Source organism: Mustela erminea, chromosome 18 (genome assembly GCF_009829155.1).
Source record: "Mustela erminea isolate mMusErm1 chromosome 18, mMusErm1.Pri, whole genome shotgun sequence".
Lineage (NCBI taxonomy): Eukaryota > Metazoa > Chordata > Mammalia > Carnivora > Mustelidae > Mustela > Mustela erminea.
The window spans coordinates 19897879-19925638 of record NC_045631.1 but is presented as its reverse complement, the minus strand read 5'-3'; the positions used below and the strand labels follow the sequence as shown (position 1 = coordinate 19925638).

The 27760-nt window shown below is 53.2% G+C and overlaps 2 protein-coding genes across 5 annotated transcripts; one reads left to right on the top strand and one right to left on the bottom strand.

Moving 5' to 3' along the window:
- On the top strand, nucleotides 1-22103 carry SARM1 (sterile alpha and TIR motif containing 1). Of its 3 annotated transcripts, none has more exons than XM_032320209.1 (9): nucleotides 1-830; nucleotides 7118-7736; nucleotides 8172-8384; nucleotides 8645-8736; nucleotides 8834-9069; nucleotides 11518-11620; nucleotides 11697-11886; nucleotides 17437-17558; nucleotides 17648-22103. In XM_032320209.1, exons 1-9 carry the CDS (start codon nucleotides 361-363, stop codon nucleotides 17775-17777), a joined length of 2175 nt encoding a protein of 724 aa, XP_032176100.1. In that variant the 5' UTR covers nucleotides 1-360; the 3' UTR covers nucleotides 17778-22103. The 3 variants fall into 3 exon arrangements, with proteins under 3 accessions (XP_032176100.1, XP_032176099.1, XP_032176101.1); XM_032320208.1 differs by lacking the exon at nucleotides 17648-22103 and adding an exon at nucleotides 16968-17068 and having other exon boundaries at nucleotides 250-830; nucleotides 17437-17555; XM_032320210.1 differs by lacking the exons at nucleotides 17437-17558; nucleotides 17648-22103 and having other exon boundaries at nucleotides 250-830; nucleotides 11415-11620; nucleotides 11697-11868.
- Nucleotides 20963-27760, bottom strand: SLC46A1 (solute carrier family 46 member 1). Of its 2 annotated transcripts, none has more exons than XM_032320211.1 (5): nucleotides 27398-27760; nucleotides 26135-26987; nucleotides 23926-24009; nucleotides 22099-22255; nucleotides 20963-21557 (listed from the first exon to the last, which is right to left on the bottom strand). In XM_032320211.1, the coding sequence occupies exons 1-5, from the start codon at nucleotides 27674-27676 to the stop codon at nucleotides 21500-21502; spliced, it is 1431 nt and encodes a 476-aa protein (XP_032176102.1). In that variant the 5' UTR covers nucleotides 27677-27760; the 3' UTR covers nucleotides 20963-21499. The 2 variants fall into 2 exon arrangements, with proteins under 2 accessions (XP_032176102.1, XP_032176103.1); XM_032320212.1 differs by having other exon boundaries at nucleotides 27449-27759.

Genomic DNA, 27760 nt, shown 5'->3' with positions numbered 1-27760 from the left:
GACTGTGGCTTCTCAGGGGCGGGGCCGCTGCAGAGCATCTCCCAGCCGGAGCCCCCCTTTGTTCCTCTTGCTGCCTCTGGATCCGCCGGCGTCTGGATCCATCCCTCGCTCCCCTCTCGCTCCTCCCGCTCACCCCTTGCATCCGGGCCCGCATCCCTTCACCCAAAAGCTCGGTCCCAGTTCCTGCCCTTGCCCCTCCCCCAGACTTCTGGCCAGCGCCTTTGCCTGGTAGGTAGCCTTCTGTCCATCTCTCCCTCCTGCACCTTCTTTTCCCTGGATCCGTCTCCTGTCCCCCTTATCCCCAAGTCCCGAGTCGCTCCGCCCTTTCGGACCGGGGATGTCCCCCGCAGCCCCGCGCCCATGGTCCTGACGCTGCTCCTCTCCGCCTACAAGCTGTGCCGCTTCTTCACCATGTCGGGCACACGGCCGGGCGGCGATCGGCTAGCGGTGCCGGGGCCCAACGAGGGCGGCGTTGCGGGCCCATGGTGGACCGCGGGCGGCCGCGGGCCCCGCGAGGTGTCGCCCGGGGCGGGCACTGAGGTGCAGGGTGCCCTGGAGCGCGCGCTGCCCGAGCTGCAGCAGGCGCTGTCGGCGCTGAAGCAGGCGGGGGGCGCGCGGGCCGTGGGCGCCGGCCTGGCGGAGGTCTTCCAGCTGGTGGAGGAGGCCTGGCTGCTTCCGGCCGTGGGCCGTGAGGTAGCCCAGGGTCTGTGCGACGCCATCCGCCTGGACGGCGGCCTCGACCTGCTGCTGCGACTGCTGCAGGCGCCGGAGCTGGAGACGCGCGTGCAGGCCGCCCGCCTGCTGGAGCAGATCCTGGTGGCTGAGAACCGGTGAGGGTGCTCGCGGGCTGGAAGGTAGAGCGCGGGGTGCTGTGGGGTGACAAGGGCGGTCCGCGGCCTGGGTCTCTCGTGTGAATCGCCCTGTGCCTTTTCCCGCCTCACCTCACCAAACCCCTGTACTACTCCCCTGTTGGGGATGAGCATGTCCGTTTTACAAATGAGGCTTGGGAAAGTTTCATGCCTGGCAGGGAGTCACAACACAGTGAACTGATGGTTCAGCCAGGATTCTCCTGGGACTGGTGGGGTGAGGAATGAGACAGGGAGAGGAAGAATAGAGTATAGCAGGACAGGAATTTGTCCCTGGTTCTGAGGGTGGAGCTGAGACCCTAAACTCACAGACCTCCTCCCCACAGGCACGAGTGCCCTTCTAGGCTACCTTCTCACTGCCACTGAAAGGAGGAGAACACACTGTTCAAGAAATGGGGTAGGATTACTGAAATGAGTGCTGATCTGAGGGTTACTTGCCTCCTTTAGGCCACCCCCAATCCACCTTCTGCTTCCTCCTTCTTCATTTTGGCCCACATAACAAGCCAGACATGATCTCATCCTGCGGCTGCTCATGGGGAACAGAAGGTTTTCTAGTGGGATCAATGGGTGAGAGAAGAGGAAACAGGTGAGGAGCGAGGCAGGGGCCAGAGTGTGTGTTCTCCGTCCCTTCCCCCACATTGGGCCGAGATACAGTAGGGGTTGTCCAAGTGGGGCCTGGAAGCCCCTCTCTTGCCTGCCTCTTGAGATCTCGCCCAGAATATGAGGACTCCTGCACTCATTTTCTCTCCCCTTCTATGCCAGAGCAAATCAAACTGTCACTCAGTAGTCATGTGCTGAATTCTCAGGCCCCTCAGATTTAGAAGGGTTTGGGAAGGGTCACTTTCAATTCATGCAGTTTTGTGATGTGTGATGGGTTAGGGATGCTTTCCTTACCATTTAAAAAAATTAAACATAACCTGTGGATGTTGGAAATGAGAACAACCATCAGAAATACATGAATGGAGCAATTTAAGTTGGGAGAGCAAGTTAGGGTTCTGCTTATTCAGAAAGTCACTAATTTCCCATGTACCATCAATCATCAGTACATTTGGAGGACTAGCAAACGGAGTAGGTGCTCCCTGGATGTGGTGGGGCACGGGGTGACGGGGTGACGGCGGTAGCCTGGTATGTGGGGTGTGGCAGCTATAATTAGAACCCTTGGAGAAGCGGTGCAGCCAACACCCTAGGAAGAGGAGGGCAGCAAGATGCAAACTTCACTGATATTTTTTTCAAGGTTGAAAATAACAACACTCACCTCTTACAGAATTACTGAAGGGAGGAGTCACACTCACCATTGTCCCTGATCTGGGGAAACCACGCACTGGTCCTGACAGCACTTCAGCACCAAGGACAGAGCCCAGCAAGCCCCTTGGCTGTCGGATTTTTTTTCCTCAAAGAGAGGCAGAAATCTCCTCAACTTTTAGTCTACTTTGGGGGGAGGCTGGAAGGAAGAGAAGGGAGGTGACACACTGAGAATTTGTGTTGATGAAATCTTGCCCTTCATCAGCCAACCTCCTCTTAAAGGAAGTCCCTCAATCAGTGCACCGCTCCTTTTCCCATTCCCTTCTTCCCAGAGCGCTGCTACACCTGTTGGCCAGGAGCCTAGATCACAGCGTCCCGCACCCCCAAATGTCAAGAGAAATCCAACAGGGTAGGACCCTCTGAACTTGATCCCATGACACCAGTGAGGGCCCCATGTGACTGCTAGCCTTTGAAATTTATAGCCCAGCCCCATCAGGAGACCATAATTAGGTTAAATGGTTTAACTCTGGTTGAATGAATGAATTTCCCCAAAATACATAGTTAGTAAGTGGAGGAGATATGTTTAAAAAGTAAAACAAGGGACGCCTGGGTGGCTCAGCCGGTTAAGCCGCTGCCTTCAGCTCGGGCCATGGTCCTGGGGGCCTGGGATCCAGTCCCACATTGGGCTCCCTGCTCAGCGGGGAGGCTGCTTCTCTCTCTGCCTGCCACTCTGCCTGCATTTTCACGCTCTCTTTCTCTCTAACAAATAAATAAGTAAAAATCTTAAAAAAAAAAAGGTAAAACAAAACAGAAAGCTATTGCATATAAATTCAAAAAGTGCAAAGGTACAAAAAAGTCCCACACTTAAGAACTTTTCTTTCTACCCAGACCCCCTCCCTGATGCAAACCAGAAAAACAAGTGTTTTTTTTTTAAGATTTCATTTATTTATTTGACAGAGATCACAAATAGGCAGAGAGGCAGGCAAAGAGGGGAGGGGAAGCAGGCTCCCCGCTGAGCAGAGAGCCTGATTCGGGGCTCTATCTCAGGGCCCTAGGATCATGACCTGAGTTGAAGACAGAGGCCTTAACCCACTGAACCACTTAGGTGCCCTGCAAAACAGGTTTCTTGCACGGTATGTCCTCCCAGAACAATTATATACATACAAGGATTTACACATATATGTATATTATATATACATGCTGGTACGTGTATGTGTATGAATTCCCCCCTCCTTTGAAGCTGGAATTGGAGCCCAGACCCACAGCCTCTCAGCCTGAAGAAGCTGGGAGCTGAGTGTATAGTTCTCACTACAAGGACATAGTCCAAGTTCTGTGAAGGTGCCAAGGGCATAGGCAAAGGGGAGGGCTGGGGGGTCAACAGACTCAGAATAAAGTCCTCTTAAAAAAATTAAAAATGGGGTGCCTGGATGGCTCAGTTAGTTAAGTGTCTGCCTTCCCCTCAGGTCATGATACTAGGGTCCTGGGATCGAGTCCCAGGTTGGGCTCCCTGCTCTTCAGGAAATCTTTTTCTCCCTCGTTCTCTCTCTCTCAAATAAATAAAAAAATTTTAAATAATAAAAAAATATAAAAAACAAAATAAAGCAAAAAAAGAATAGTCCTCTCTGAATTAATATTCCCGAGCAAGCCCTTCCCTTCACTCGTCCTCAGGAAATGAGAGTGTTGGATTAGATTATTGCTTAAACACATCTCCTGGTTCTGATATTCTCAGAGTTTATGTGGTCAGATTGTTCTGGAAGCACAAAGTATAGATGAAGGATCTTAACCTTGGATGGAAGACAGAAGCAGGTTTGGACCCCACCTATGCCTCTCACCAGCTGTGTAACTCTAAGCATGACATGTAACTTCCCTGAACTTTGGCTTTCTCCTTGGTAAAAGGAACAAGTGAATGATTGGAACCCACCTGTTCTTTTGGACTTTAGGGAAGCTCAGTGATCAACTCAGAAAAGTTGCTGTGCCATGTTATGGGCTCAGCTGGGACCTACAGTGGACACAAAGTCACAAGCGTCACTGTGATGCTCACTGGGCAGGGACTCCCTGCCTGGCTGAGTCTCTTAAGTCTTTAGGGGTAATGTCAGTTGTGGAGGACATCATTTGTGGAGGTCAGGGAGATAGAAAACTTTCACCTCTGCCTAGAGTGTGCCTGCTGTGCTGGCATCCAGGCTCCCTCCCTTGGACATTTCCTCCCTAGAGCAGTCAGAGTGTTTCCTAAAACCCATGTAAGAGCAGGTCACTCCCCTTCCTGAAGCCTTTCAATGGCTCCTCATTTGCCATCGAAATAAAGTACAAATGCCTGGAGAGGGCTCAGAAGGCCCCCAGGACCCTTTCCCTGCTCTCCCCCTTTGAATCTTCCACCTCAGTCACTAGAAATGGCTTCACTTCCGTGTGGCTGAGGTGGGGGCAGATCCCCAAATGCACCAGCTCTCAGATACCACCCAAGCCTTTGCATACATCTGTGCCTATAATACAATGTCCACAATCTCCCCTTCTCCTCTTCATGAATGTCCCACCATCTTCCCCAATTAATACCCTAGGCACCCAACCAATATACTTAATGTGTGTCTTTATATCTGTGTCCCGGTAGGAACTTTATTCTTGTTTTGTGTGCATGTATTTTTAATTTACACAAATGGAGGGATGCCTGGGTGTTTCAGTTGGTTAAGTGTCTGCCTTTGGCTCAGATCATGATCCCAGGACCCTGGGATCAAGTCCCTCATCGAGCTCCTTGCTCTGCCGGGGGGAGGGGGGGAGGTTGTCTGCGTCTCTCTCTCCCTCTGCAGCTTGTGCTTTCTCTCTGTCAAATAAATATAATCTTTTAAAAATTTTATACAAATGGTGCTTTTATATAGCACATTCCAGTTCATATTTTTTATCCACTCAGTAGTATTTTTAAAAGATTTTTATTTATTTATTTGACGCAGAGAGAGATCACAAGTAGGCAGAGAGGCAGGCAGGTGGGGGGGGAGTAGGCTCCCCACCAAGCAGAGAGCCCAATGCGGGGCTCGATCCCAGGACTCTGAGATCATGACCTGAGCCGAAGGCAGAGACTTAGCCCACTGAACCACCCAGGTGCCCCAGTAGTATGTTTTTAAGATTCTTCCTTCATGTGCTATGGTATCATCTGTTCAGTCCCTTGTAACTGCTCCATAGCCCTCCAGAGTGGGTAACTGCTCGTGTTACCTCTCCACTGTCCCAGGCTCGATACCAGAATGCCACTATCTTCCCCCATCACAAACAACCCTGCAGCCTTTTCCACATTCTTTTATGGATCTGTGACAATTCTTTTTATTTTAATATTTTATTTATTTATTTGAGAGAGAGACAGTGAGAGATAGCATGAGTGAGGAGAAGGTCAGAGAGAGAAGCCTCCCCGTGGAGCTGGGAGCCCGATGCAGGACTCGATCCCGGGACTCTAGGATCATGACCTGAGCTGAAAGCAGTCGCCAACCAACTGAGCCACCCAGGCGCCCAATCTGTGACAATTCTTAGGGATATAAACCCAAGAGCCCCAATTTCTGGCTCATAGGGTGCATATCTCTTTAACCTCACCCACGCATCCCAGCCTGCTTTCCAAATTGACCGCCCCAGCAAGCACCTCTACCCAGAGAGCTTCAGGGTAGTTCATGGCCCCTCACACTGCCAACCTTTTCTGTTACCCAGCTTCTGCTTTTTGCCTATCCAATAGGTGTAAAGTGATAGCTGATTTAATTTTCACTTCTCTAATTACTAATGAGTTAGAGCATCTCTTAATTTGCTTGTTAACATTGTGGATTTCCTCTTTTGTAAATTGCCATTTATATCTTTCGCCATTCCCTATTGAATTTACTGTCTTTTTCTTGTTGACTTGACTATTCATATCTTCTATATATGAAATCTTGTTGCTTTTATATTTTTCCTTATAGGTTTTAAATATTGCAAATATCTCTGGCCTTCTTTCTATTACTCAAACATGCCAAGCTCACCAGCCCTCAGGGCTTTTGTCCTTGCTGTTCGTTCTGCCTGTTACATTCTTCTCCCAGACACCTGCAGACAGGAGTGTCCGGATATTGCACTCTTAGATTTCACCTCCTCCGCCGCCCCCTGTCCTCCTCCACTGTCCATTACATCACCTATTTGCTAGCATAATAGCCATCTCACTCTTGTCCTGTTCACTCATTGTTCCCTTGCTTATTGTTTGTCTCCATATTAGCTGTGTATAAGTTCCAGGCTCTCTTAGGCCCTGCTCAGCTTCAGTCCCTAGCATAATGCCTGACACACAGTAGTTCCTCAATAAACATCTGTTGAGTAGATGGATAAATACACCCCAGTCACACCACATGAAGTGAGAGGTTTGAGGGCAAGGCAAAGAGGAGTGTACTTAGAGCGATGCTTCAAATGATGATAAGAAGTTAACATTTAGTAAGTCTTCCTGATGGCAGGCCTCCCCTGTGGGAAGCACTTTACATGGATTTTCCACACTGGTACTCATAATGACCCTGTGGGGTGGGTACTCCTTTTATCTTATTTATGAGATGAAGTTCCTTATTTAGGAACAGAAGTTGAATAAAGGAAGGCACTCAAGGTCCCACACATTTCTAGACCAAAAAACAACAACAACAACAACAACAAACCACACCCAAAAACAAACAAACAACAAAAAAACAAAACCCAAAAAACAAACAAACAAAAAAAAACAAACAAAAAAACCCCACCAGCTCCCAAGGGATCTTCTCCAGAGTTAGGGTTCTTAACCACACACACTGCAGGGCAGGAGGCAGCGTTAAGGGAGGAGTTGGGTGTGGCCAGGATGGAGCACCCTTATAAATCGTAATGGGAGGAATCTGTCCTTGCAGGGCAGGTGGAAGGGGGAAGCAGGGAGGTTAATGCTCTCCCTCACGTTCTATATGACACCAATGAGGCCAGAGAGGTTAAATGACCGGAGAGGTTAAATGGTCGGCCTTCACCGGTGGTATCGCCATTCCATCATCCCTTGTCCCACTTTGTTTCGCCAGGGACCGCGTGGCGCGCATCGGGTTGGGCGTGATCCTGAACTTGGCAAAAGAGCGGGAGCCGGTGGAGCTGGCGCGGAGCGTGGCCGGCATCTTGGAGCACATGTTCAAGCACTCGGAGGAGACGTGCCAGCGGCTGGTGGCGGCTGGTGGCCTGGACGCTGTGCTGTACTGGTGCCGGCGCACGGACCCGGCGCTGCTCCGCCACTGCGCGCTGGCGCTGGGCAACTGCGCGCTGCACGGGGGCCAGGCGGCGCAGCGGCGCATGGTGGAGAAGCGCGCCGCCGAGTGGCTCTTCCCGCTCGCCTTCTCCAAAGAGGACGAGCTGCTGCGGCTGCACGCCTGCCTCGCGGTGGCCGTGCTGGCCACCAACAAGGAGGTGGAGCGCGAGGTGGAGCGCTCTGGCACGCTGGCGCTCGTGGAGCCGCTTGTGGCGTCGCTGGACCCCGGCCGCTTCGCCCGCTGTCTTGTGGATGCCAGCGATACAAGCCAGGGTCGCGGGCCCGATGACCTGCAGCGCCTCGTGCCGCTACTGGACTCGTCGCGCTTGGAAGCGCAGTGCATTGGAGCTTTCTATCTCTGTGCCGAGGCTGCCATCAAGAGCTTGCAGGGCAAGACCAAGGTGGGTGAGGAGTGGGAGTGGGGACAGGAGTTAGAGAGCATCTGGGAAGGCTTCCCAGAGGAAGTGACATTCAACTGGGACTTGAAGTACACATTAGAGTTAAGTGAAGCAAGCAGAAGGATGAGAGACCAGTTACTGGCCTTGAAGGCAAGACCGAGGGTTTTAAGCAGGGAACATGCCTGGCATTCGTACTGAGAGCTCAGCCTTCATCCCAGGGAGATGGAAGCTGTTAGAGGGGAGACATGAGGGGGAGAGTCGAGAGAGTTTCAGGAAAGGGAATGAACGGAACTAGGTGATCTATAGGATGAATGCAGGGCTAGGGCAGATGATGGGAGTTTCAGCGCTGAGAAGAGGCGAGGGGAAGGACTGGGAATCTTTGTGGGGATGGCTGGTGAACTGGGGGACCCTAGACACTCTCTCCCCTCCCCTCCCTAGGTATTCAGCGACATCGGAGCCATCCAGAGCCTGAAACGCCTGGTTTCCTACTCCACCAATGGCACCACGTCGGCGCTGGCCAAGCGCGCGTTGCGCCTGCTGGGCGAGGAGGTGCCGCGGCCCATCCTGCCCTGCGTGGCCAGCTGGAAGGAGGCCGAGGTCCAGACGTGGCTGCAGCAGATCGGCTTCTCCCACTACTGCGAAAACTTCCGGGTAGAGCAGCGCATCCCAAGGGCGCGCGGCCGCTAGGGAGCCCTGAACGAGGCAACAGCGCCCCCTTGCGGCCCGAGCGCCCGCGGCGCCAGGGATGATTTTGGGGGTGGAAGCCTGTACTCCACCACTTTCAGGGTAACACTAATCCGGGTCCCATCCGCCTCCCCCATCGTCGTCTCCGGTTGTCTTTTTTTGCATCTTGTGCTTGGGGTCCAACGGCTGAGGAGGAGCGCTCTTCTTACGTCTGACCCCTCCCTTAGGAGCAACAGGTAGATGGCGACCTGCTTCTGCGGCTCACGGACGAGGAGCTCCAGACCGACCTGGGCATGAAATCCGGCATCACCCGCAAAAGGTACGGCACCTCCTGCCCACCAGTCCTCACCTTCTGCCCCTAGCCAGTCCTAGGTCAGGACCTCAGCGTCCTCTTCTCCCCCTACCCCTGGCTGCAGATTCTTCAGGGAGCTCACGGAGCTCAAGACTTTCGCCAACTACGCTACGTGCGACCGCAGCAACCTGGCTGACTGGCTGGGCAGCCTGGACCCGCGCTTCCGCCAGTACACTTACGGCCTGGTCAGCTGCGGCCTTGACCGCTCCCTGCTGCACCGCGTGTCGGAGCAGCAGCTCCTGGAGGACTGCGGCATCCGCCTGGGCGTGCACCGCGCCCGCATCCTCACCGCCGCCAGAGGTCAGCCTGCCCACCTGGGAGCCCAGCCCTCGTCCAGCCTCAGCCCGGGGTGCTTACAGAGGGTAGGGGTGGGAAGACAGGGGGCTTAGGCGATTAGCCAACAGCTTACCAAGCACGGGTCTGGAGGTGCTTTAGGAAGGTCACGAGGGCAGAATGGAATCTAGGGCTCTAGCAACCCTTTTAATTTACTAATTTATTTTAATTTGCTAATTTACTATTTTGCTAATATTGTCAGTTACTACATATAAAGTTTTAAATATTATCTTATTAATATCTATATCCATTCTATTCAGTGGGTATTAATTTTAATTTTATTTACTTATTATCTTTTAAGATTTTATTTATCTGAGAGAGAGGGAGTGAGCCGGAAGAGGGAGGCGAGCAGAGGGAGAAGCAGACTCACGGTTGAGCAGGGAGTCCATCCTGGGGCTCAATCCCAGGACCCTGGGATCATGATTGAGCCGAAGGCAGAGGCTCAACCAACTGAGCCACCGGGATGCTCCTGGGTGTTAATTATTTTAATCAACTTGTCACCATGCTGTGCATTACATCCCAGAACTTACTCATCTTTTTTTTTTTTTTTTAAGATTTATTTATCCATTTTAGAGAGAGAGAGAGAGCAAGGCAGAGAGCAGGGGTGAGGGGCATGGGAAAGAGAGAATCCTCAAGCAGATTCCCCATTGAGTGTGGACCCCGGCTAGGGGCTCACTCTCACCACCCTGAGATCATGACCTGAGCCAAAATCAAGAGTCAGACACTTAACCGACTGAGCCACCCAGGTGCCTTTCTATAATGTACTTTTTAAAAATTTTTAAGTAATGAGAGGTACAGCTTAAAAGTGTCCAATTTGAAGAGTTTTGAAAAATGCATACATGTGTAACTACCATCATAATCCAAGATAAAGAACATTTCCATCAAGGGTGTTCTTTTTAAAGATGATGAAACTAAGTTTTAGGGAATTTAAATACATTTCTCAAGGTTATCCCTTGGGGAATCCCAAATACAAACCCCAGAGCCATTAAGTAACAGAACTAGGATTTGAACCTCTGTCTTTCTGCTTCATAAACAGACAGGGGCTGACTGTGAATGCTGAGACTGAATATTATATGAAGATGGATTCTTTTCATTCATCTCAACAAGTTCAACCAAAGCAGATCAGCTTTCATTATTTTCACACTGCAGGTCTCAGTATAACCCCAAGATTTCTTTCTTTTTTTTTTTTTAAGATTTTATTTATTTCTTTGTCAGAGAGAGTGAGCACAGGCAGAGGCAGAGGGAGAAGCAGGCTCCCCACTGAGCAAGGAGCCCGATGCAGGACTTGATCCCAGGACACTGGGATCGTGACCTGAGCCAAAGGCAGCCGCTTAACCAACTGAGCCACCCAGGATTCCCTAACCCCAAGATTTCATTTCTTAAAAACAGGGAGGGGTGCCTGGGGGGCTCAGGTTTGCATTCAGATTTCTCCTGCTCCGAATCCTTTCTGGAGTTCCAAATGGCACATTTTCCTTCTATGTTGCTGGCTGAGTCCTCCGGTTTGGCTTTGGAGCCAAGCTTCTGCGGGTTGTCCCCTCATAACCCAGCCTGGGGTTAGGGTTAGGGCCAAGGAGCATGGAAGGTCCGGTCTGCGGGCATTGTGACAACCTTCCCGGAGGGCTGAGTTGAGGGCGTGGGTTAGGGTTAGGGTTAGGGATCCAAGGGAAATTGTGACCTCAGCCAAAGGCAGACACCTAACCAACTGAGCTACCCAGGTGCCCTCCTCCATGCACCCTTTTTAAGTGGATGCAGTGACCCACTGAGACTTAGATTTTAGAAGGACCCCTGCGGTTGCTGTGCAAACAGATTGAACTGGGCAAGTGTGGATTTGGGGAGACCACTGAGAAGGCTGAGTTGGGGGCCTGGACGTAGAGAAGGCTCTGGGACTGGAGTCCAGGATGTTTAGTAGGAAGAATGCAGAGCTTGGAATCAAGTGTTGTGAATGTCTGTCTGTTCTGTTCACTGTCGTATTGCAAGCCCAAAGGGTAGTGCCTGGCACATAGTAAGTACTTAGTGAATATGCGTGGAATGAATGAATGAGAGGTAGGGGTGGGAGCCGATACCCAGGTTCTGGCTGTGGTGGGAACTAGGAAGGCAGGGGCCTGGGGAAGACTTGGGATGTGTTGGGTGTAGTGTCTGTGGGCAGGTGCCCGTGCAAGTCTGGAGTTCTGGAGAGAGAACAGGGCTGGAGGTGCCGATCCGTGTCCCTAAACACAATGCCTGTCTCCTGAGAGGGACTCACCAATAGTGAGCAGCCTTCCTTCCTGTAGGCCCAGCTCTCTATCTCAGTGACTCTCTTTTGCACAAGCCAGGCGGCCCGGGCCAGGCTGCGCTGAGAAGGCTGAGTCGACAGCAGGTGACACCCCATGGGGAGTCAGGGGGGACTCTTACTGAGCGGTTGTCTGTCTGCCTCAGAAATGCTACACTCCCCACTGCCCTGCACTGGCGGCAAGCCCAGTGGGGACATCCCAGATGTCTTCATCAGCTACCGCCGGAGCTCAGGCTCCCAGCTGGCCAGGTGAGAAGGGGTGGGCAGGTGGGCGGCCCAGGGGCTGGGGTTTGGGCCGGGGCAGTGATGTGGGACCTCTCCCCAGCCTCCTGAAGGTGCACCTGCAGCTGCACGGCTTCAGTGTCTTCATTGATGTGGAGAAGCTGGAAGCAGGCAAGTTCGAGGACAAGCTCATCCAGAGTGTCATGGGTGCCCGCAACTTCGTGCTCGTGCTGTCGGCTGGGGCCCTGGACAAGTGTATGCAGGACTATGACTGCAAGGACTGGGTGCATAAGGTAGGTGCTGGCCTCCGTGGTCCCAGTACTGGCCCGTGGCCAGAGGTCAAGGTCCTCCTCCCTCCCTTTCCTTCTCATTCGCACCCCCAGCCGTCTTCGCGGTCCAGCGGCGAGGCAGGAGCCACAGCTCTGTCTGTAATTGGTCTTTGGCAAGTCACTTAGGCTCTCTGGGCCTCAGTGTTCTCATGCAGAAAATGGGGATAACGTGCCTGTCTTACTCGCCTTGTGGGATGACCGTGAGGGTCGGAGAAGAAGGGAAGCGCTTTAATAAATAACCTCAGTGAGGGAAGAGGGGCAAGAGAGCCTAGTGACAGGCACAGTGGGATCGTGAAAGGCACAAAGCTGTGAGTTTGAATCCCAGCTCCGGCCTTGGGCAAGTTGCGTAACTGCAGCGAGCTTCGTTTTGACTACTGTGAAGTGGGAGAAGTATTGTCCCGGATTCCCTAGGATATTGTTGTAAGAATTAAAAGAGCTAAAATCTGTCAAGTCCTTAGCAGAATGCCTAGTTCTATAGTAATTGCTCTATAATAGCAGCATTTATCCTTGTAATTAGTATGAGTGCTTCCCGTTGTTTAATTAATGCCGTTCTATCTTCAGTGCCTGGCATATACTAGAAACTTACTGAATACTGGCAGAATGGACGGATGGATGAAATGGGTTCATACCACATCTGTGGATTATTAATTATTAATCAGTGAGGGATACAGCAGTCATCTGATCTGGAGCCCTTGTCCTGAAGCAGCTAAGGAAACAAGACGTGTCGAGATCATATAGGGGTTGGTGTCGCCGCTAAGCTACGTAGGTGAACCTCTCACTCGCCATAGGAGCGCGGAGAAGGGGGAGAACGTTAAGGGCTGGAATAACCGGGGAAGGCTTCGTGAAGGAAGCAGGACTTGAGAAGAGACTTAAGAATTTAGGTAAGGGGAAGAGAAGGCATCCCAGGCAGGGCGACTGCGCGAGCAGAGGTCCAAAGTGGGGATGAGGAAGGCGCATCCCCGGCGATTGCTTACAGATGAAGCGGAGGCTCAGAGCAGTAGAATTCTTCTTCCGCTGGCCACGCTGGTGTAGAAATCCAAAAAGCTGGCCTCTGAACTCCCATCGCTCTGACTCCAAAGCCCATGCTCTTTCCCAGCACCTTGTGCTCTTTCCCAGCACCTTCCGTGGCTCAGACCTGAGGGGGTGGGAGGGGAGGTGGGGGGATGGGGCAGGATTCTGCTGACACCGGAAATGGCCGTTCGCATCCCTCCCCAACTCCATGTCCGGTGACGCCATGTTGGTAGCCTGAGATCAACCCTGGTGGGAATATTTGCACAAAGGAAATTGGTAAAGACTACAAAGCAGGATTTTATTTGGTTAGCTGGTTGTTTTTTGTTTGGTTGGTTTTGGGTTTTTGTTTTTGCCCCCAGAGAGTTATTTGTTAAACATTTGCCAGCACACCGCTGGGGTTCCCCGGGTGGCTCAGTTGGGTAAACACTGACTCTTGACTTTGGCTCAGGTCATGATCTCAGGGTGGTGAGATCGGGCTCCACACTGGACGTGGAGCCTGTTTAAGATTCTCTCCAGCCCTCCCCTCTCCCCTCCTCACGGGCTCTCTCCCTCTCTTAAAACAAACTACAGAACCCGTTCCCTCAGCACCTAAAGGTTGGGAGAAGACTTGTGTTTAAAGCACTGGGGGAGGGCACCTGGGTGGCTCAGTGGGTTGAGCCGCTGCCTTCGGCTCGGGTCATGATCTCATGGTCCTGGGATCGAGTCCCGCATCCGGCTCTCTGCTCAGCAAGGAGCCTGCTTCCTCCTCTCTCTCTCTCTCTCTCTCTGCCTGCCTCTCTGCCTACTTGTGATCTCTCTCTGTCAAATAAATAATAAAATCTTTAAAAAAAAAAGTTAAAAAAAAAAAAAAGCACTGGGGGAAAGGGATCCCACAAGGGCAGTAAGGCCAGGCCAGCGGTGGTAGGAAGAAGGCTCTGGCATCAGAGTACAACCAGACCGACCATGGGAAAGAGGGTCAGGCCCTGGAAGCCGTGTTTTAGAGGCTGAGTACTGGGCTTGGTTGGATGGTAGGCCAAAGAGACACCTGGAGGATCATGGTTAATGGCCCAGAGCAGGTGGCAGGCGGCCTTCTAGGATAAAGAGAGGAGTAGCTGCGCTCCACGCGAGGTCAGACCTTGCTGTGTTCACTCTATATCCCGGATGCTTACAAGCCTGCATGGTACAAAGCAGGCTCTTGACTAGTTGATGGGGTACTTGAATCAGTGACCAAGCAGAGGAAGCTGAAATAACTGGGAAGGCCATACAGGTCCACCAGGTTCACCCGGCCAGAACACTCACTCTGATCAAGTTTTCTCTTCCTTTTTTTTTTTTTTAAGATTTTATTTATTTATTTGACAGAGAGAAATCACAAGTAGGCAAAGAGGCAGGCAGAGAGAGAGAGAGGGAAGCAGGCTCCCTGCTGAGCAGAGAGCCCGAAGTGGGACTCGACCCCGAGACCATGACCTGAGCCGAAGGCAGTACCTTAACCCGCTGAGCCACCCAGGCGCCCTCAAGTTTTCATTCGTAACCTGCTGGATGACCTTGAACAAGCCATTCTTCCTCTCTTGCCCGAAGCATGCTGTCTTTGGTTCTGGATAAAACATATGTCTAAAGGCTCTCAAATAAATTTGTGCAGGGTCAGAATTCAAACGAGGACTTAGCTGAAAGAGCCCTGGGCTTGGAATCTGAAGGCTTGATTCAGAAGCCTGGCCCTGCTTGGGCTGGGCATGTGTGTGACTTGGGGCCAAGTCCCCTCTCTGGGCTTTCTTCTTCTCATTCATAAAATGAGAGGTTCCCCGCAAACCAATCAAGGCTGGAGTTATGTGGGTTTTTTCCCCAGGAAGGCTCTGGTCCCCAAGGGTGGTTGACACCCATCTAGCTGACTGCATTGAGGGAGGAGGGATGGGGGGAGCCTCTGCCTTGGACCAGTCCCAAAGGCCCCATTAGCCTTCCTTGGTTGTTAGTGCTTCACTGCCTCTGGTTTTAAGACTCCTTTCCCCGAAGCCACATTTAGTGGGTAATCAATACAGAAAACCACAAGTGAACTGCACTCAAGTAATTCCAATCCCTGAGGTTCCCCCTTGAAAAGAAAAAATAAAATTCAATAAGCACTTACCAGAGCACCCATTAATAGTAATATCCTCAGAAACACCTTGTGAGGGGGGTTTATTATCCTCTTTTACAGAGGAGGAAATCATAACACCTGTGATTGATTGATTAAGCAGAGGCTACATGCTGGGCACTGGCCTAAGCACTTGCCACAGGACATGGCAGGTACCCCCCAACAGAAGAGAAAACAGAGGCTTTGAGGGCCCATTCGTTGCCTCATGCCACAAAGCCTATGTCAGAGATTCTATATGAACCCCAGTCTCAGGGTTCTGGAGTGCAGCCCCTAACAGCTGTGCTTTGTTGTCCCCCTCCCCACCTCCCTTCCTTCATGCATTCCAGCCATCCAGCCATCCATTAAGTATTTGGCAAGGACTGACTGACTATGGGCAAGTCTTTGTGAAAGATGCTGAGATACAAGATGGATAAAAACCGGACATGTTCCCTGTCTTTATGTCTGGTGGGGAAGACAGATATTAAGTAAATTACTCATTAATTAAGTTTGCAACTCTAGCATGTGTTAAAGAGCCTTCGAGAGTCTACAATAGGGAGATGGTGCATGGTCAGAGACGGGAGGGGAGACTTCCTTGGGAAAGTATGGATTGAGCTCAGATCAGAAAAATTAGTAAGCATTAGTTAGGGGAAGGGGCCAGGAAGAACCTGTGCAAAGGCACTGCGCAGGGAGGGAGGGTGGCTAATCTAAGGGGGGCAAGGTCTCTGTGGCTGAGAGAACAGTGCAGGGCTGGAGTCTGGAAAGGGAGCTGTGGCCAACCACACGGAGCCTTCAGACCACAGTATGGAGGGGTTTTTTTGTTTGTTTGTTTTTTAAGACTGTGTGTGTTTATTTGACAGAGAAAGAGCACAAGCAGGGGGAGTGGCAGGCAGAGAGAAAGAGAAGCAGGCTCCCTGAAGAGCTGGGGGAACCCGATGTGGGACTCAACCCCAGGACCCCGGGATCATACCCGAGCCAAAGGCAGTCGCTTAACCAACTGAGCCACCCCGGTGCCCTGAATTTTATTCTAAGAGCTGTGTAAAGTCTTGAAGACTTTTAAGGAGGGGGGGACATGATCAGATTTGGATTTTGGAAAGAGCAGCCAGGTGAAGGGGCAATGTAGAGAACAAGTTAGAGGAGGCCAGAGTGATGAGGAGAGACCTGGGGGGGGACAAAGATAAAGGGGTTGGAGCAGCACGGTGAGGTGTGTGTGTGGAGGAAGAGCCAAAATGGGTAGGTCTGAGAAATGAGGACAACTGCAGGGCTGATGATGGATCAGTTTGGGTCCAGACAGGGATGTTTTTCTCCTGACACCAAGTTGTGTGGGTTTTTCTTGCCAGCACTAACAACCATTTCTCCAATCTGCCAACACCAACTGGGTGTCCCACAATTCAGTTCTTTTTAAGAAAAATTTTTAGATTGATTTATTTATCAGAGAGCGGGAGGCTGCGCCGCAAGTGTGAGGGGGGCAGGGGAAGAGGGAGAAGCAGACTCCTTCCCCCTGAGTGCAGAGCCCAACATGGGGCTCCATCTCACAACCCTGAGATCGTGACCCGAGCTGAAACCAAGAGTCCTACGCTTAACCGACCAAACCACTCAGGCACCCCCAGTTCAGTTCTGATACTGACTCACCCAGAGCGAGTGTCAAACTCCAGAAGGGCTTAGTCCCACATGTCTGCGCTCACTTCAGATGTCTGAGAGTCCCGGGTTCCTCGGCCACCTGCACTTCTGTCTGACTTGGTTACCAAGTCAGGAGTTCCCGTGACACACATCCCTCCCCTGGCCAGTGCAATCATTTGCTAGAATGACATGCAGAACTGAGAAAGCACTTAACTATATTCCGGGTTCATTGTAGAGGCTGTAACTCGGGGACATTCGAATGGGGGCCATGCATAGGGCAAAGGTATGGGGTGTAGGGCACAGGCAGGGAGGCTCAGAGCTCCCATGCCCTCTGCAGGCCACCCTCCCAACACCTGGATGTGTTCACCAAACCACCCCATCCTTCGGGGATTTGATGGAGGGTTCACTGTGGAGGCATGGTGAAGTCATTGGGCCCTGGTGAGTGAACTCAATCTCTAAGCCTCTCTCTCCTCCTGGGAGGTGTGCCTCTGTGACTCTATGTGGGATACTTAGTTTCCAACTTTTTCATCATAGCTTGGTCTTCCTGGCAAGCAGCCCCCATCCAGAAGCTCTCTAGGCAACCCCCATGCCCAACCTCCAGTCATCTGGGGATTCCCAGTGTTTCAGGAGCTCTATGCCAAGGACTTGGGGCAAAAACCAAATATTTGATTTTTATTAAAAAAAACAAGGGGTGAGGGAAAAGCCAAAGCGGACTTCGGCACCAGCACCCCTCCTAGGGACTGCCTGGCACCAGGGTCCCTAGATGGGGGACCCAGGTCTCTTCCTTATCCCATTTGTTCCTGCAGGAGATTGTGACTGCTTTGAGCTGTGGCAAGAACATTGTGCCGGTCATCGATGGCTTCGAGTGGCCAGAGCCCCAGGACCTGCCCGAGGACATGCAGGCCGTGCTCACCTTCAATGGCATCAAGTGAGGAGAGGGGCGGGTGCGCAGCCCCCAGCCAGCAGCTCCCCCCACCCCCACGCGGCCCCCTGACCCACCAGCCCCTGTGCCCACAGGTGGTCCCACGAATACCAGGAGGCCACGATTGAGAAGATAATCCGATTCCTGCAGGGCCGCTCCTCCCGGGACTCATCGGCAGGCTCTGACACCAGTTTGGAGGGGGCCACACCCATGGGCCCAACTTAACCAACTCTTAGATCCTAGGCCCTGCTGTGACCCCCATTCCCATAATCCCGCTCGAAGAAACTGCTCCTCGACCTGGCCTCTCTCAGCTGCAGCCACCTGGGCCCTTCTCTGGAAATTAATGTCGCTCTGCCCCCATCCTCACGGTCCACCTCAAGCCCAGCCTCCTCCGTGTCTGCAAAGGGAATGGGAGCCAGGCATTGGGGGTGCTCAGGGCCAGACACCTTCCCCCGCCCCATCCCCAGGTCCTGCTACCAGGTTCTCTATCTCAGGTGTGGGAGAAACCCTGGACAATTGAGGGTTTGCCACACAGGACACCCCCCCCTCCCCAGACAGCAGCCAGCTTGAGTAGGGGGAAGGCTGGCAGCCTCCCTCTGACGAGTTCGGGGCAAAGCTTTCCCCTCTGAGCTAAGCCAGGGTGGGAGCCCAGCAGCCAGCTGGAGATCAGGCTCCAGTGATGGCTCTCCACCCAGATTGTGCCTGGCTTCTGGCCTCACCGCATCCTGCCACCCTGTGGCCTTGACCTGTAATCACTGTGTCCTTATCTGGCCTGGTCTCCAGTCCCCTCCCAGCCTTCCTGAGGTGCAGTCCTCTTAGCCACACGGGAGGTCAGGGTCGGCCAAGCCATCCCTCACTCTGGCTGGCAGCTGTTCACCAGGCCTGGGCCACCAAGGCCGTCTCGACAGGCAGCTAGCCACCCTCCCCGTGCCTTGTTGCTGGGCCTTGTTGCCAGCTTCCAGCCTGGCTCTGCTGGCTTGCCCAGCCCCTCCCCACCCATTCACTCAGGGGGCAGCCGGGGGAGACAGCCCCCTGTGATGGCAGTGCTGGGCTGGACAGAGCCCGCAGCAACACGGGAAGAGGCAGGATCCTGAAGAAGGGTGAGGGGTGTGTTGGAACCACCCGGAAATTTTGCAACAAGGGCGTTCAGGAGACCTGGTCAGGGTTTGGGTTTCTGCTTTTCTCACAAATTCCCAGGTGGGTGGGTACAGACGGTCAAGGAATGAGACACCTGAACTAGCGAGCCTCTGAAACACAAATCCCTCCCAAACCTTTGCCATTCCGCCTCCCACCCCCACCTCATGCCACTCCACGGATCTTGTAGCCCCACTCGGTATTATGTCCCTTGCATGGAGAAGGAACTGAATGACTGAATGACGGGCCACTTCCCAAATCAGCAGCAGCCACCCCAGGATCCGGACCTGGCTTTCTGGTGCTCAGTCCAAGCCCTGTCTCGAGAACCATCCTAGAAGCTGTGCTCAGGGCAGGGCTGTTGCTATCCCCATGGCTGGCTTCTCGGCCCCAAAGGTCCGGCAGAGGGGGACAGGTTTTCACCAAAAAAGGCTGGTCCAAGAGCTATACAGAAATAAACAAGCAGGAACATCCCTATGCCCCTTTCTCCACTTGGGTAGGAGAGCAAGAAAGTATCTCCCCGCTCCCATAAACCCGGGCTTCGGCTAACAGGGTCAGCTGGAACCCGCCCTGCCTCTCCCCTCCTGGGGGCAGTGGGCAGTGGCCTGACACCTCAGGCTGGCTCAGCTTCCAGAGTCACCTCACGCGGGGACCAGCCAGGTCACTCCTAGCTCCTGAGCCTCACGGTCAGAAAGTCAGAGGTCTCACGCTGGGCTTGGGACACCTTCCTTCTACTCCCCCTCCTGCCGAAGATTCGCTCTCTAGCCAGTCCCGGCCCCAGCTCTGGCCTTCACTTCTCTTGACCCTGTCTCCTTCGGGCCATAGGAGCGGCCACCAGCGCCAGGCCCTGGATGCAGAGTGGACATTGCCCTCGCAGAGCAGCGTCAGTAATGATACACTGGCATGAATGCTCTCCCAGGGAAGCTTTCTCTTTGTCATCATCAGTCCCCCTCCCTCCTGAGGTGCTCTGCGGGTGGTATTCAGGGAGGCTGCCAGGCCATTTCTTCTGTTCCTACACCCTCAACTGCTGCCCCTTCATGACTGGGGAATCAGAGCTCAGCCTCCAAACCTGAGTGATGACCCCCACTCCCAGCCAGGCTTGGCCCCACAGGGTTAGTCCTGAACGGGGGCTGAGAAACAGCCTTTCCCCCACAGCCTGCTCTGACATGGGCCTGCAGGGTCAGGGTTTTCCGTCTGCAAGTCCAGGCTGAGTGAGCAAGGCCCCTACCCACCTCACCCTAGCCGTCCCCAGGGACTGAGGACTGCTCAGGGACACCCAGAGGTCAAAAGTTCAGCTCCAACTCCTTCATTCTTCTCCCCTGCCCAACAAGAGAGGCATTTCATTCTAGAATGTATGAGGTGGGAAAGGTCTCAGCATGTCATCTAATCCAGTGTTTCCTAACTTGACCACCTGTGATCAGATAGTTCGGAGCACTGCTGACCCAGCCCTTTGGAGGAGGGCTTTGCTCAAGGTCACAAGCAAGCCCAAGGCAGTGCCCAGAGCAGAGGCCAGGCCTGAGGCCAGACCAAAACCTTTTCCCAACCCTTCTCACCGCCTTAGGCTGGGACAGTGAAAAACCGTATTCCCCACCTTGCTTTGGTCGGTAAGTTGGGAACGTGGCAACAGGCCCGAGCTGCAGAAGCCACAGCTGACCCCGGTGGGGTCACAATTCACACCTGTGTGATTTCTAAGGCAGGGAAAGGAGCCAAGCCCTGTGGCCAATGCAGGCAAGTGCCACCTGATCTGGGTCTATGAAGGGGCTGGCAGCCCTCAACAAAGGTGGTGCCTTACTACTTCTGGGCCGGGCTTCCCTAACAGCCTGGAAAAGGGCCCCTTGTTCTCTGAGAAAGTGCAGCCCCGATCATATCGGGGAGTCAGGCCCCTCTCCAGGTTCCTGTTGAGCTACAGAAGTAGGAGGACAGTCTCAACACACGGTCCCACTGAAAAGCGTGGCAACAGGAGCGTTGGAGGGGCATAGTATCAAAACCCGATGCCTTCAGGGGCGGATCTCTGGTGGACCCTCGGGAATGGGCTCTGCCCCCAATCTCTCCACTGGCCTAAGGCCAGCCGGGCAACCCTCCAGTCTCTCCAGCAGCTCAAGAGAAGAGAATGAGCAGTGAGATGCGGTGTGGGCCACCCCACGGCAGCTCAGGGGGCTCCTGCCCAGCCCAGAAGCTTGCTGCTGTCTGACTGCTGGTGGGCAGACCGGGAGTGGGAAAGCAGACAGGCCCAGAGCCCAAGGCCTTCCGGGCCCAGAAGGTTCACTTCAGTGTGATTCTTTGGATTTATTGTGATTGGCATTGCTAAGTTCAGAGGGTCGATCCCAGCCCAAAATGGCAGCACCCTCCCCCAGAGGGCACCCAGCCCTGCCACAGCCTTCCCCTCAGAACCACATCCGTCACTGAGGGACTACTGGTGGCTGCGCCCCAGAAATGGCCCGGTGAGCTGTGCGATCTGGGCTGAAGTAGAGATGCCAGAGATGCCAGCCCTTGCGCTTCAGCTGCTCCCTGAGGTGTCCCTCCGTCGGGACCTCCACTCTCCTGGAGGGTTCCGTGTGACTGCTGGTAGGAAGGGGGCACCCACCCCCGTTAAAAATGACTCCCCCACTGCCTCCTGGAGTAGGACCGTCTGGGTTCCAAGCCTAGGTTGAAGTCCTGGGCTGGCACAGCCGTCTAGCTGGACCACCCTGTCCGAGGCAGATGCGTGCCCTCTGAGGGGCGGTGCCCGTGTCGCGCGGGCCGGGATCCAGATGCATACTTGGGGTTGCTTTGTGTTCGCTTCGCTCCCTTTGCCCTCTGTCTCCGGTGCAGGCGGATCAGGGGCTCTGAGGAAACTGCTGGAATTCAGGGTGAGGATTAGCCTTTTCCAGCACCCTGTGAGAGAGACCAGATAAAGGGTTCAGATTTGACATGGGGAGACATCCTCAGCTCTTAGAGATGGGACACAGGCTTTCTCGCGTGGACTGGGACAGGTATTCCCTCCCAAAGCCGAGAGGTGGAAGACAAGGAAATGTCCAGAGACAGGGCTCTGGAAAGCAACTCTTAAGGCTACAGGGGGAAGAACCCAGAAGGTCAGGCTAGCCTGGGGGCTAGCCATATTAGCTGAGAAAGCTGTCCAGGCTTCTTGTTAGCACATTCCCGCCACCTTACTTCCATCTGCAAAATGGGAGTGGAGGAGGGGAGCTGAGGGAGAGAACACAGCCTTGCCAGCAAGCAATGGGAGCCTGTCCCTTCCCCTGCTGCCTCTCCACCCCTCAGCCTTGCCCTTGGGGAACGGCCCCTGGAAGATTAGGCAGCTGTCCTCAAGGGGAGAGTCAAGGGGTTCCATGAAAGAGTTCTGGTTGGGAGGAGAAGAAAGTGGAATTCTTTGGGATAAAGGGCATTATTATGATCAAGAGTCAGAGCCCTGCATTACCCAATCAGAATGGCCGGGATGAAGAGGAGGCCGGCTCCCAGGAGGAAGGGGAACCCCTTCATGAAGTTCAAGGTGGCTGGGTAGAGCGAGTTGAAGATGCCAGAAGCCATCAGCATGGCCAAGTCATTGACACAGGCCACAGCAGAAAAGAGAGCACCTGCGAAGAAATAAACATCATACTTTTACTTTGAGATGGAAGACATGGGTTCAAATCCCAGCATCACTAGCTCACTGCTGTGTGACCTGGGGCAAGTCACTTAGCGTTTCTGAGTCTCACCTTCCTCAACAATAAATCCTACATCATGTGTTGTGATAAGGGTTCAATGAGGTCGTGCATGGAGAGCGGTTGGCACACGGGCTACCAAATAAATGACTGTTATTAAATCCATGTGTTCAAAGTATGTGTGCTATCTTCTACCAAAACCCTGATAAAATGGGTTTTGGTTTATGTTCTTTGGGAATCATCTCCTGTTCGGATTAATTGCTGGCTTAATTCCCAGTTCCAACACTTATTATCTGTGTCATCACTGAATAAGTTGCTTGTCCTTCCGGGTTTCTGTCCCTCTTCTGTTGAACAAGGACAATACCTATTTCACAGATTGGCAGCAAGAGTAAATTCACATGTAAAAACATCCATCACAGGCCCTAGCCCCCTGCAGGCAGGCAGTTAGTGAGGGCTGTTCTTTTCTCCGGTTCCCCTTGGGGCCTCTCTGGGTACAGTGAAGGTGCTAGAAAAAAAGGCTTACTAAGTGAATGAATGAAGGTACATGGGTTCAGGGTGGGGGTGGGGGGCATACAGAATGAACCCGTAGTGGGCTGCACATGGCACCAGATCCCCCTTCTAGGCCAGATGGGGGAAAATGGATGAGCCAGGTATTTCCAGACTAGGATCTAAAGACCCAGAGGCCCCAGAAGCTATTCCTTAGAGAGATGCCAGCAGAACCCAAATTTTGCAAAACGAGCAACAACCCAACAGAAGTTGAGTTTGCACTCTGTCAGAGTGTCAGAGCCAGGAGGACCTTGTCATTAGGAGCAAACCACTCACGTTACACAGGAGGAAACAGGCACCAACACAGAAAGGGACCTGCCCAAGATCACACAGCCAGTGGGTAACAAAGCCAGGACCTGCTGCTCTTAAAAACAGAGCTGGGGGAGCGCCTAGGTGGCTCAAGCCTCTGCCTTCAGCTCAGGTCATGATCTCAGGGTCCTGGGATCGAGCCCCACATGGGGCTCTGTTCAGCAGGGAGTCTGCTTCCCCTTTTCTCTGCCTGCCTCTCTGCCTACTTGTGATTTCTCTCTCTGTCAAATAAATTTTTAAAATCTTAAAAAAAAACAAAAACAAAAAACAGAGCTGGGTTTGCATCCTAGCTCTACCACTAACTGAGGGACCTTGGCTGACCCGATTTAACCCTCTGGGTCTCTGCTTCTTCATCTGTTACTTGGGGACAAGGAAGTATCTAAAGGTTGCTTGCTTCCTCTCTAAGCTTGCACACTGGCCCTAGTGAAGCAGGGAACTCTGACATCATCACATCCATTTTACAGACAAAAAAGCTGAGGTCTGGAGAGAGTAAATCCTGTGCTCGAGTTACCCAAGAGAACAAGTGTGCTCTGCTGACTGCAAATTCCAACCCCGTGATCTCAAAATCCAAGGTCCTGTGGTCCTCTGCCCCCCCTAGGCAATTTGATAGAAGCGCATTTGTCTTGGCTACTAACGTGTTCTGGGTGGGAGGGAGGAAGGTAGGTCCCTCCTGGCTCACAGTTGCTCTCTGCCCAGTTGGGGCAACACCGGCTCTGAGCAACCAAATGCAGGCTGACCCTGGCACTCACCCTGCTCTGACTCGCCCACCAGCCTGGAGAGCTTGGCCCGAATGATGGGTGTGATGACTAAGGACAGGAACAGGAGTCCATACCCTGCAGAGAAAGAAACAGACAAGAAAACAGGGTCAGGGAGTGGGGTGCCTAAGCACGATGCACAGCAGAGCTCCTCTACATGCACAGCCCACGTGGGACTCAGGATGGACACGGGAAAAGCTTCCCTATTGAAGGAGACAGTGATCATGGAGGGTCAGAGACCACCTTTCTCAAGGCTTGACCCACCCACTACCTCTTTTGTGAATGAATGCTGATTTCCCTCCAATTATGTTCTTGTCCGAATGCCTCTTGCGGTCACAGCGGGCACGATGCACCCACCTTGAGTTTCAAAGGGAGATGGCAAGGCACAGAAAATAAGCATGGGCTTTGGAGTTGGCCTTGAGTTCCTAACCTGATGCTATCTCTTACTAATTGTGTGGCCCTGGACATGACTCCCATCTGTGAAATGATAGCAAAGCCTTTATCACAGAATGGCTCTAGGGTGTGTAGGAGGCTGAATTATGGTCACTTTAAGACATCAGGTCGTAATTCCTGGAATTTGTTAATGATGCCTTATTTGGAAAACGGGTCTTTGAAGATGTGATTAAGGATCTTGCAATGAGGCGATCTTCCTGGATTGAACTGGGCCCTAAATGCAATCAAGTGAATCCTTAGGGGGAAATGGAGGGAGATGTGACAGAACAGAGAAGGCTCACAGAAGAGAAAGAGGACATGTCACTACAGAGGCAGAGATTAGGGTGACTTGGCCACAAGCCACAGAATGCAGGCAGCCAGCAGAAGCTGGAAGAGGGGAGGGAGATCCTCTCCCAGAGCCTCCGAAGGCAGCATGACCCTGCTAACCCCTTGCCTGAGGCCCACTGACACAGATACTTCACTTCTGGCCTCCAGAACTATGAGAGAATACATTTCCATTATTTTAAGCCATCCAGTTGGTGAAAATTTGTTACAGTAGCCCCGGGAAATGAAGTTCCTTTTCCCCTTGCATTTGTTACTCAAGGGCTTACAAGCTTTCTTTCGTAACAGTTTCTCTCCCTTCCGTGACTGTTGGTCCTAAAGCACAGTGGACCCTCACAAGTGGGTATTTGAGGTAACCCACGGCCCCTTCAGGTGTCCAGCCCTCAAACCCCACTCCGCTGAGGCTCCCCAGAGTCATGACAGTGTCTCCATCATCTCTGCACTCCTGAGGGCACTAAGCCCAGCACCGGGGCCTCGGGAGATGCCGTGGGCAGGAGAGGAAGGTACCTGGTCCCCTTCGGCCTCACTCTCCATGCAAGCAGCCAAGCTAAGACATCTCTGATTACTGATCAGCTCACTTTGTAAACAACGTATTTAAGGACTCTAACAAAAATTCATCTGTCTCTCTAAAAAAAGTTAACTTCCTCATTCCTAGCCACCCCTCTCCTACCAAAAGAAAAAGGGGGAAGAAAGAGGGAGGAAGGGGAAGGGGATGAGGGAGAGGAAGAGAAAGAAAAAAAAGAACTAAGGCAGGCAGAAATTTGATATCTGCGTCAGAGAAGACTTAAAAAAAAAAAAAAAACTCAAGGAAGGGGTGCCTGGGTGGCTCAGTCATTAAGAGTCTGCCTTCAGCTCAGGTCATGATCCCAGGGTCCTAGGATTGAGCCCCACATCAGGCTCCCTGCTCAGTGGATAGTCTGCTTATCCCTCTCCCATTCCCCCTGCTTGTGTTCTCTCTCTTGCTGTGTGTCTCACTCTGTCAAATAAATAAATAAAATCTTAAAAAAAAAAAAAAACCCTCAAGGAAGGTGATCAAGGATATTTGAGGTAGGGCCTGTGATTCTTATCAGAGAAGTGAATATTAAGGCATTAATGGCATGGACTTTGTTTAAGAACACCATAAATGCTGGCTGTGGGAGGACAACAAGTGAAGTAATCAGTGTATGAGCCATACTTATGTCTTTTGCTCTATCTTACTAATGATGTTTATAGTTGACAACGTGGATTAATGACTGAGGTCTGTCTTTTCCGGCTAACAAAGATGGCATTTTTATGAAGATTCTTGGTTGTCTGTCCTCCAGTGCAGGCAAGGAGCCTAACAATGATTCTAGACACAGGCATGAACCACATTTAGAGGCCGTGAGTGTCTGACCCCCAATTTTCACCCAGCACCTTTGGGACAAACCGTCCCCAAGCCCACACACTTAACCTGTAAACATGAGAGGGGTGATGGTAGCAAACGCAAAGACCACCATTCCCAGAATGTTGAAGGCCAGGCCAATCTCGGCCACCCAGGCGTCGGCCAGGCAGTGCTGCAGAAGCCGCAGGCCCACCAGGCTGGTGAGGTATGGCAGATGCTGTGCGGCAGAACCGTAGCCGATCAGCTTGGAGTCCCAGCAGAGGGGTCTGCTCAGCTCGTAGAGGGTCAGGATGTCCCGGGCTCCAAAGTGCACAGTAACTACCATGAAGATGACCAAAGAGTACAGGGCTAAGTGCCTCCTGGACTTCTCTGGGGCCGGAGACGCATACAGCTGGACAATAGACCGGTGATGGCGGAGCGTGAAGAGCCGTGCAGGTGTTGGCTCCTTTACCGTCTCACCAAAGCAGAAGGCTGCATAGAGAGTCATGGCTATCAACAAGGCCAAGGCCAGCCAGAAGGGGTTAGCATAACCCTGGGCCCTGAGCCAGTGGCCCCCAAGGAGGCTGGCCAGCATCCCTGCCACCCCGATGCATGCCTCCAGCAGGGCCATTCGAATGGTGCGGCTGCGGCTGGAGCTAACATCCGCCACCGAGGCAAAGCCTGCAGCCAGCAGGCCACTGAAGTCCCCCAGTAGCGCGCAAAGGATCCGGCCCAGCACGAAGTAGCCCACGTGGAGCTGCAGCTGCACCACGAAGATGGACACTAGCGCCTGCAGCAAGAGGCCCAGGGAGGCCAGCACCAGTAGAGGACGGCGGCCCACGCAGTCACTCCAGGCACCCAGCAGGGTGGACGAGAACAGCCCCACCAGGAAGCCGCCCAGGTTCATGTAGAGGGTCCAGTGGGAGGTAAGGGTCTCCACTTCCTGTGGGGACATGAATCATAAACAGGTGCTATTCCTCACTGTGGGCTGCCCGTCCTGCAAAACACCACCATCCTGGGAGATACAGGGATAGGGACTCTCCTGGAAGCCCTAAACCTCAGAGAATCTTAGTAAAACTCCCAAAAACTTGGCCCTGGCTTATGGGGGAATGGACCACGGTCCCACTCCCTTACTTTCACTCTCTTTTGTTAATTCTCATTGCCTCGCTTTACCCAGAGCGACATTAAGCACAACACCCGCCCCTTTTCCCCCGCAGCGGTAGCTCAGGCCCCAACTTTGCTCTGGCCCCGTCCACTACCCCAAAACCAGCCGGCCCTCTCCCGGACGCAAGCCCCGCCCCTCGGCCGCCCCCACGATCCCGCCCGGGCCACCTCCCCCCGCCCCCACCCCACCGCCGGTGCCCGGCTCAGCGCGCCTCCCACGCGCTCCTCCCGCGCCGCCACCTTCATGACGGGGTCCGCGCTGTGGTTGCTGCAGCCGCGCCTGTCGCGGGTCCCATTGTAGCCGAGGTCGGCACTGAAGCGGTGCCACAAGTACTGTGTAGTGAGCGGGCCCTGCAGGACCAAAGCGAAGTTGGCGAGGAAGACGAGCGGCTCCACGGGGCCGCGGCACAGCACCGCGGGGGTGAGGCGCGCGCGGGCCTCTCCCGAGGGGGTCGCGCACCCCTCCATGCGCGTGCGCCTCAGGGGCTACGCCAGACGGGTGGCTGGGCTTTCTGCGCCTGCGCCTCCGCCCAGCGTCCCTTTTTAAAAAAG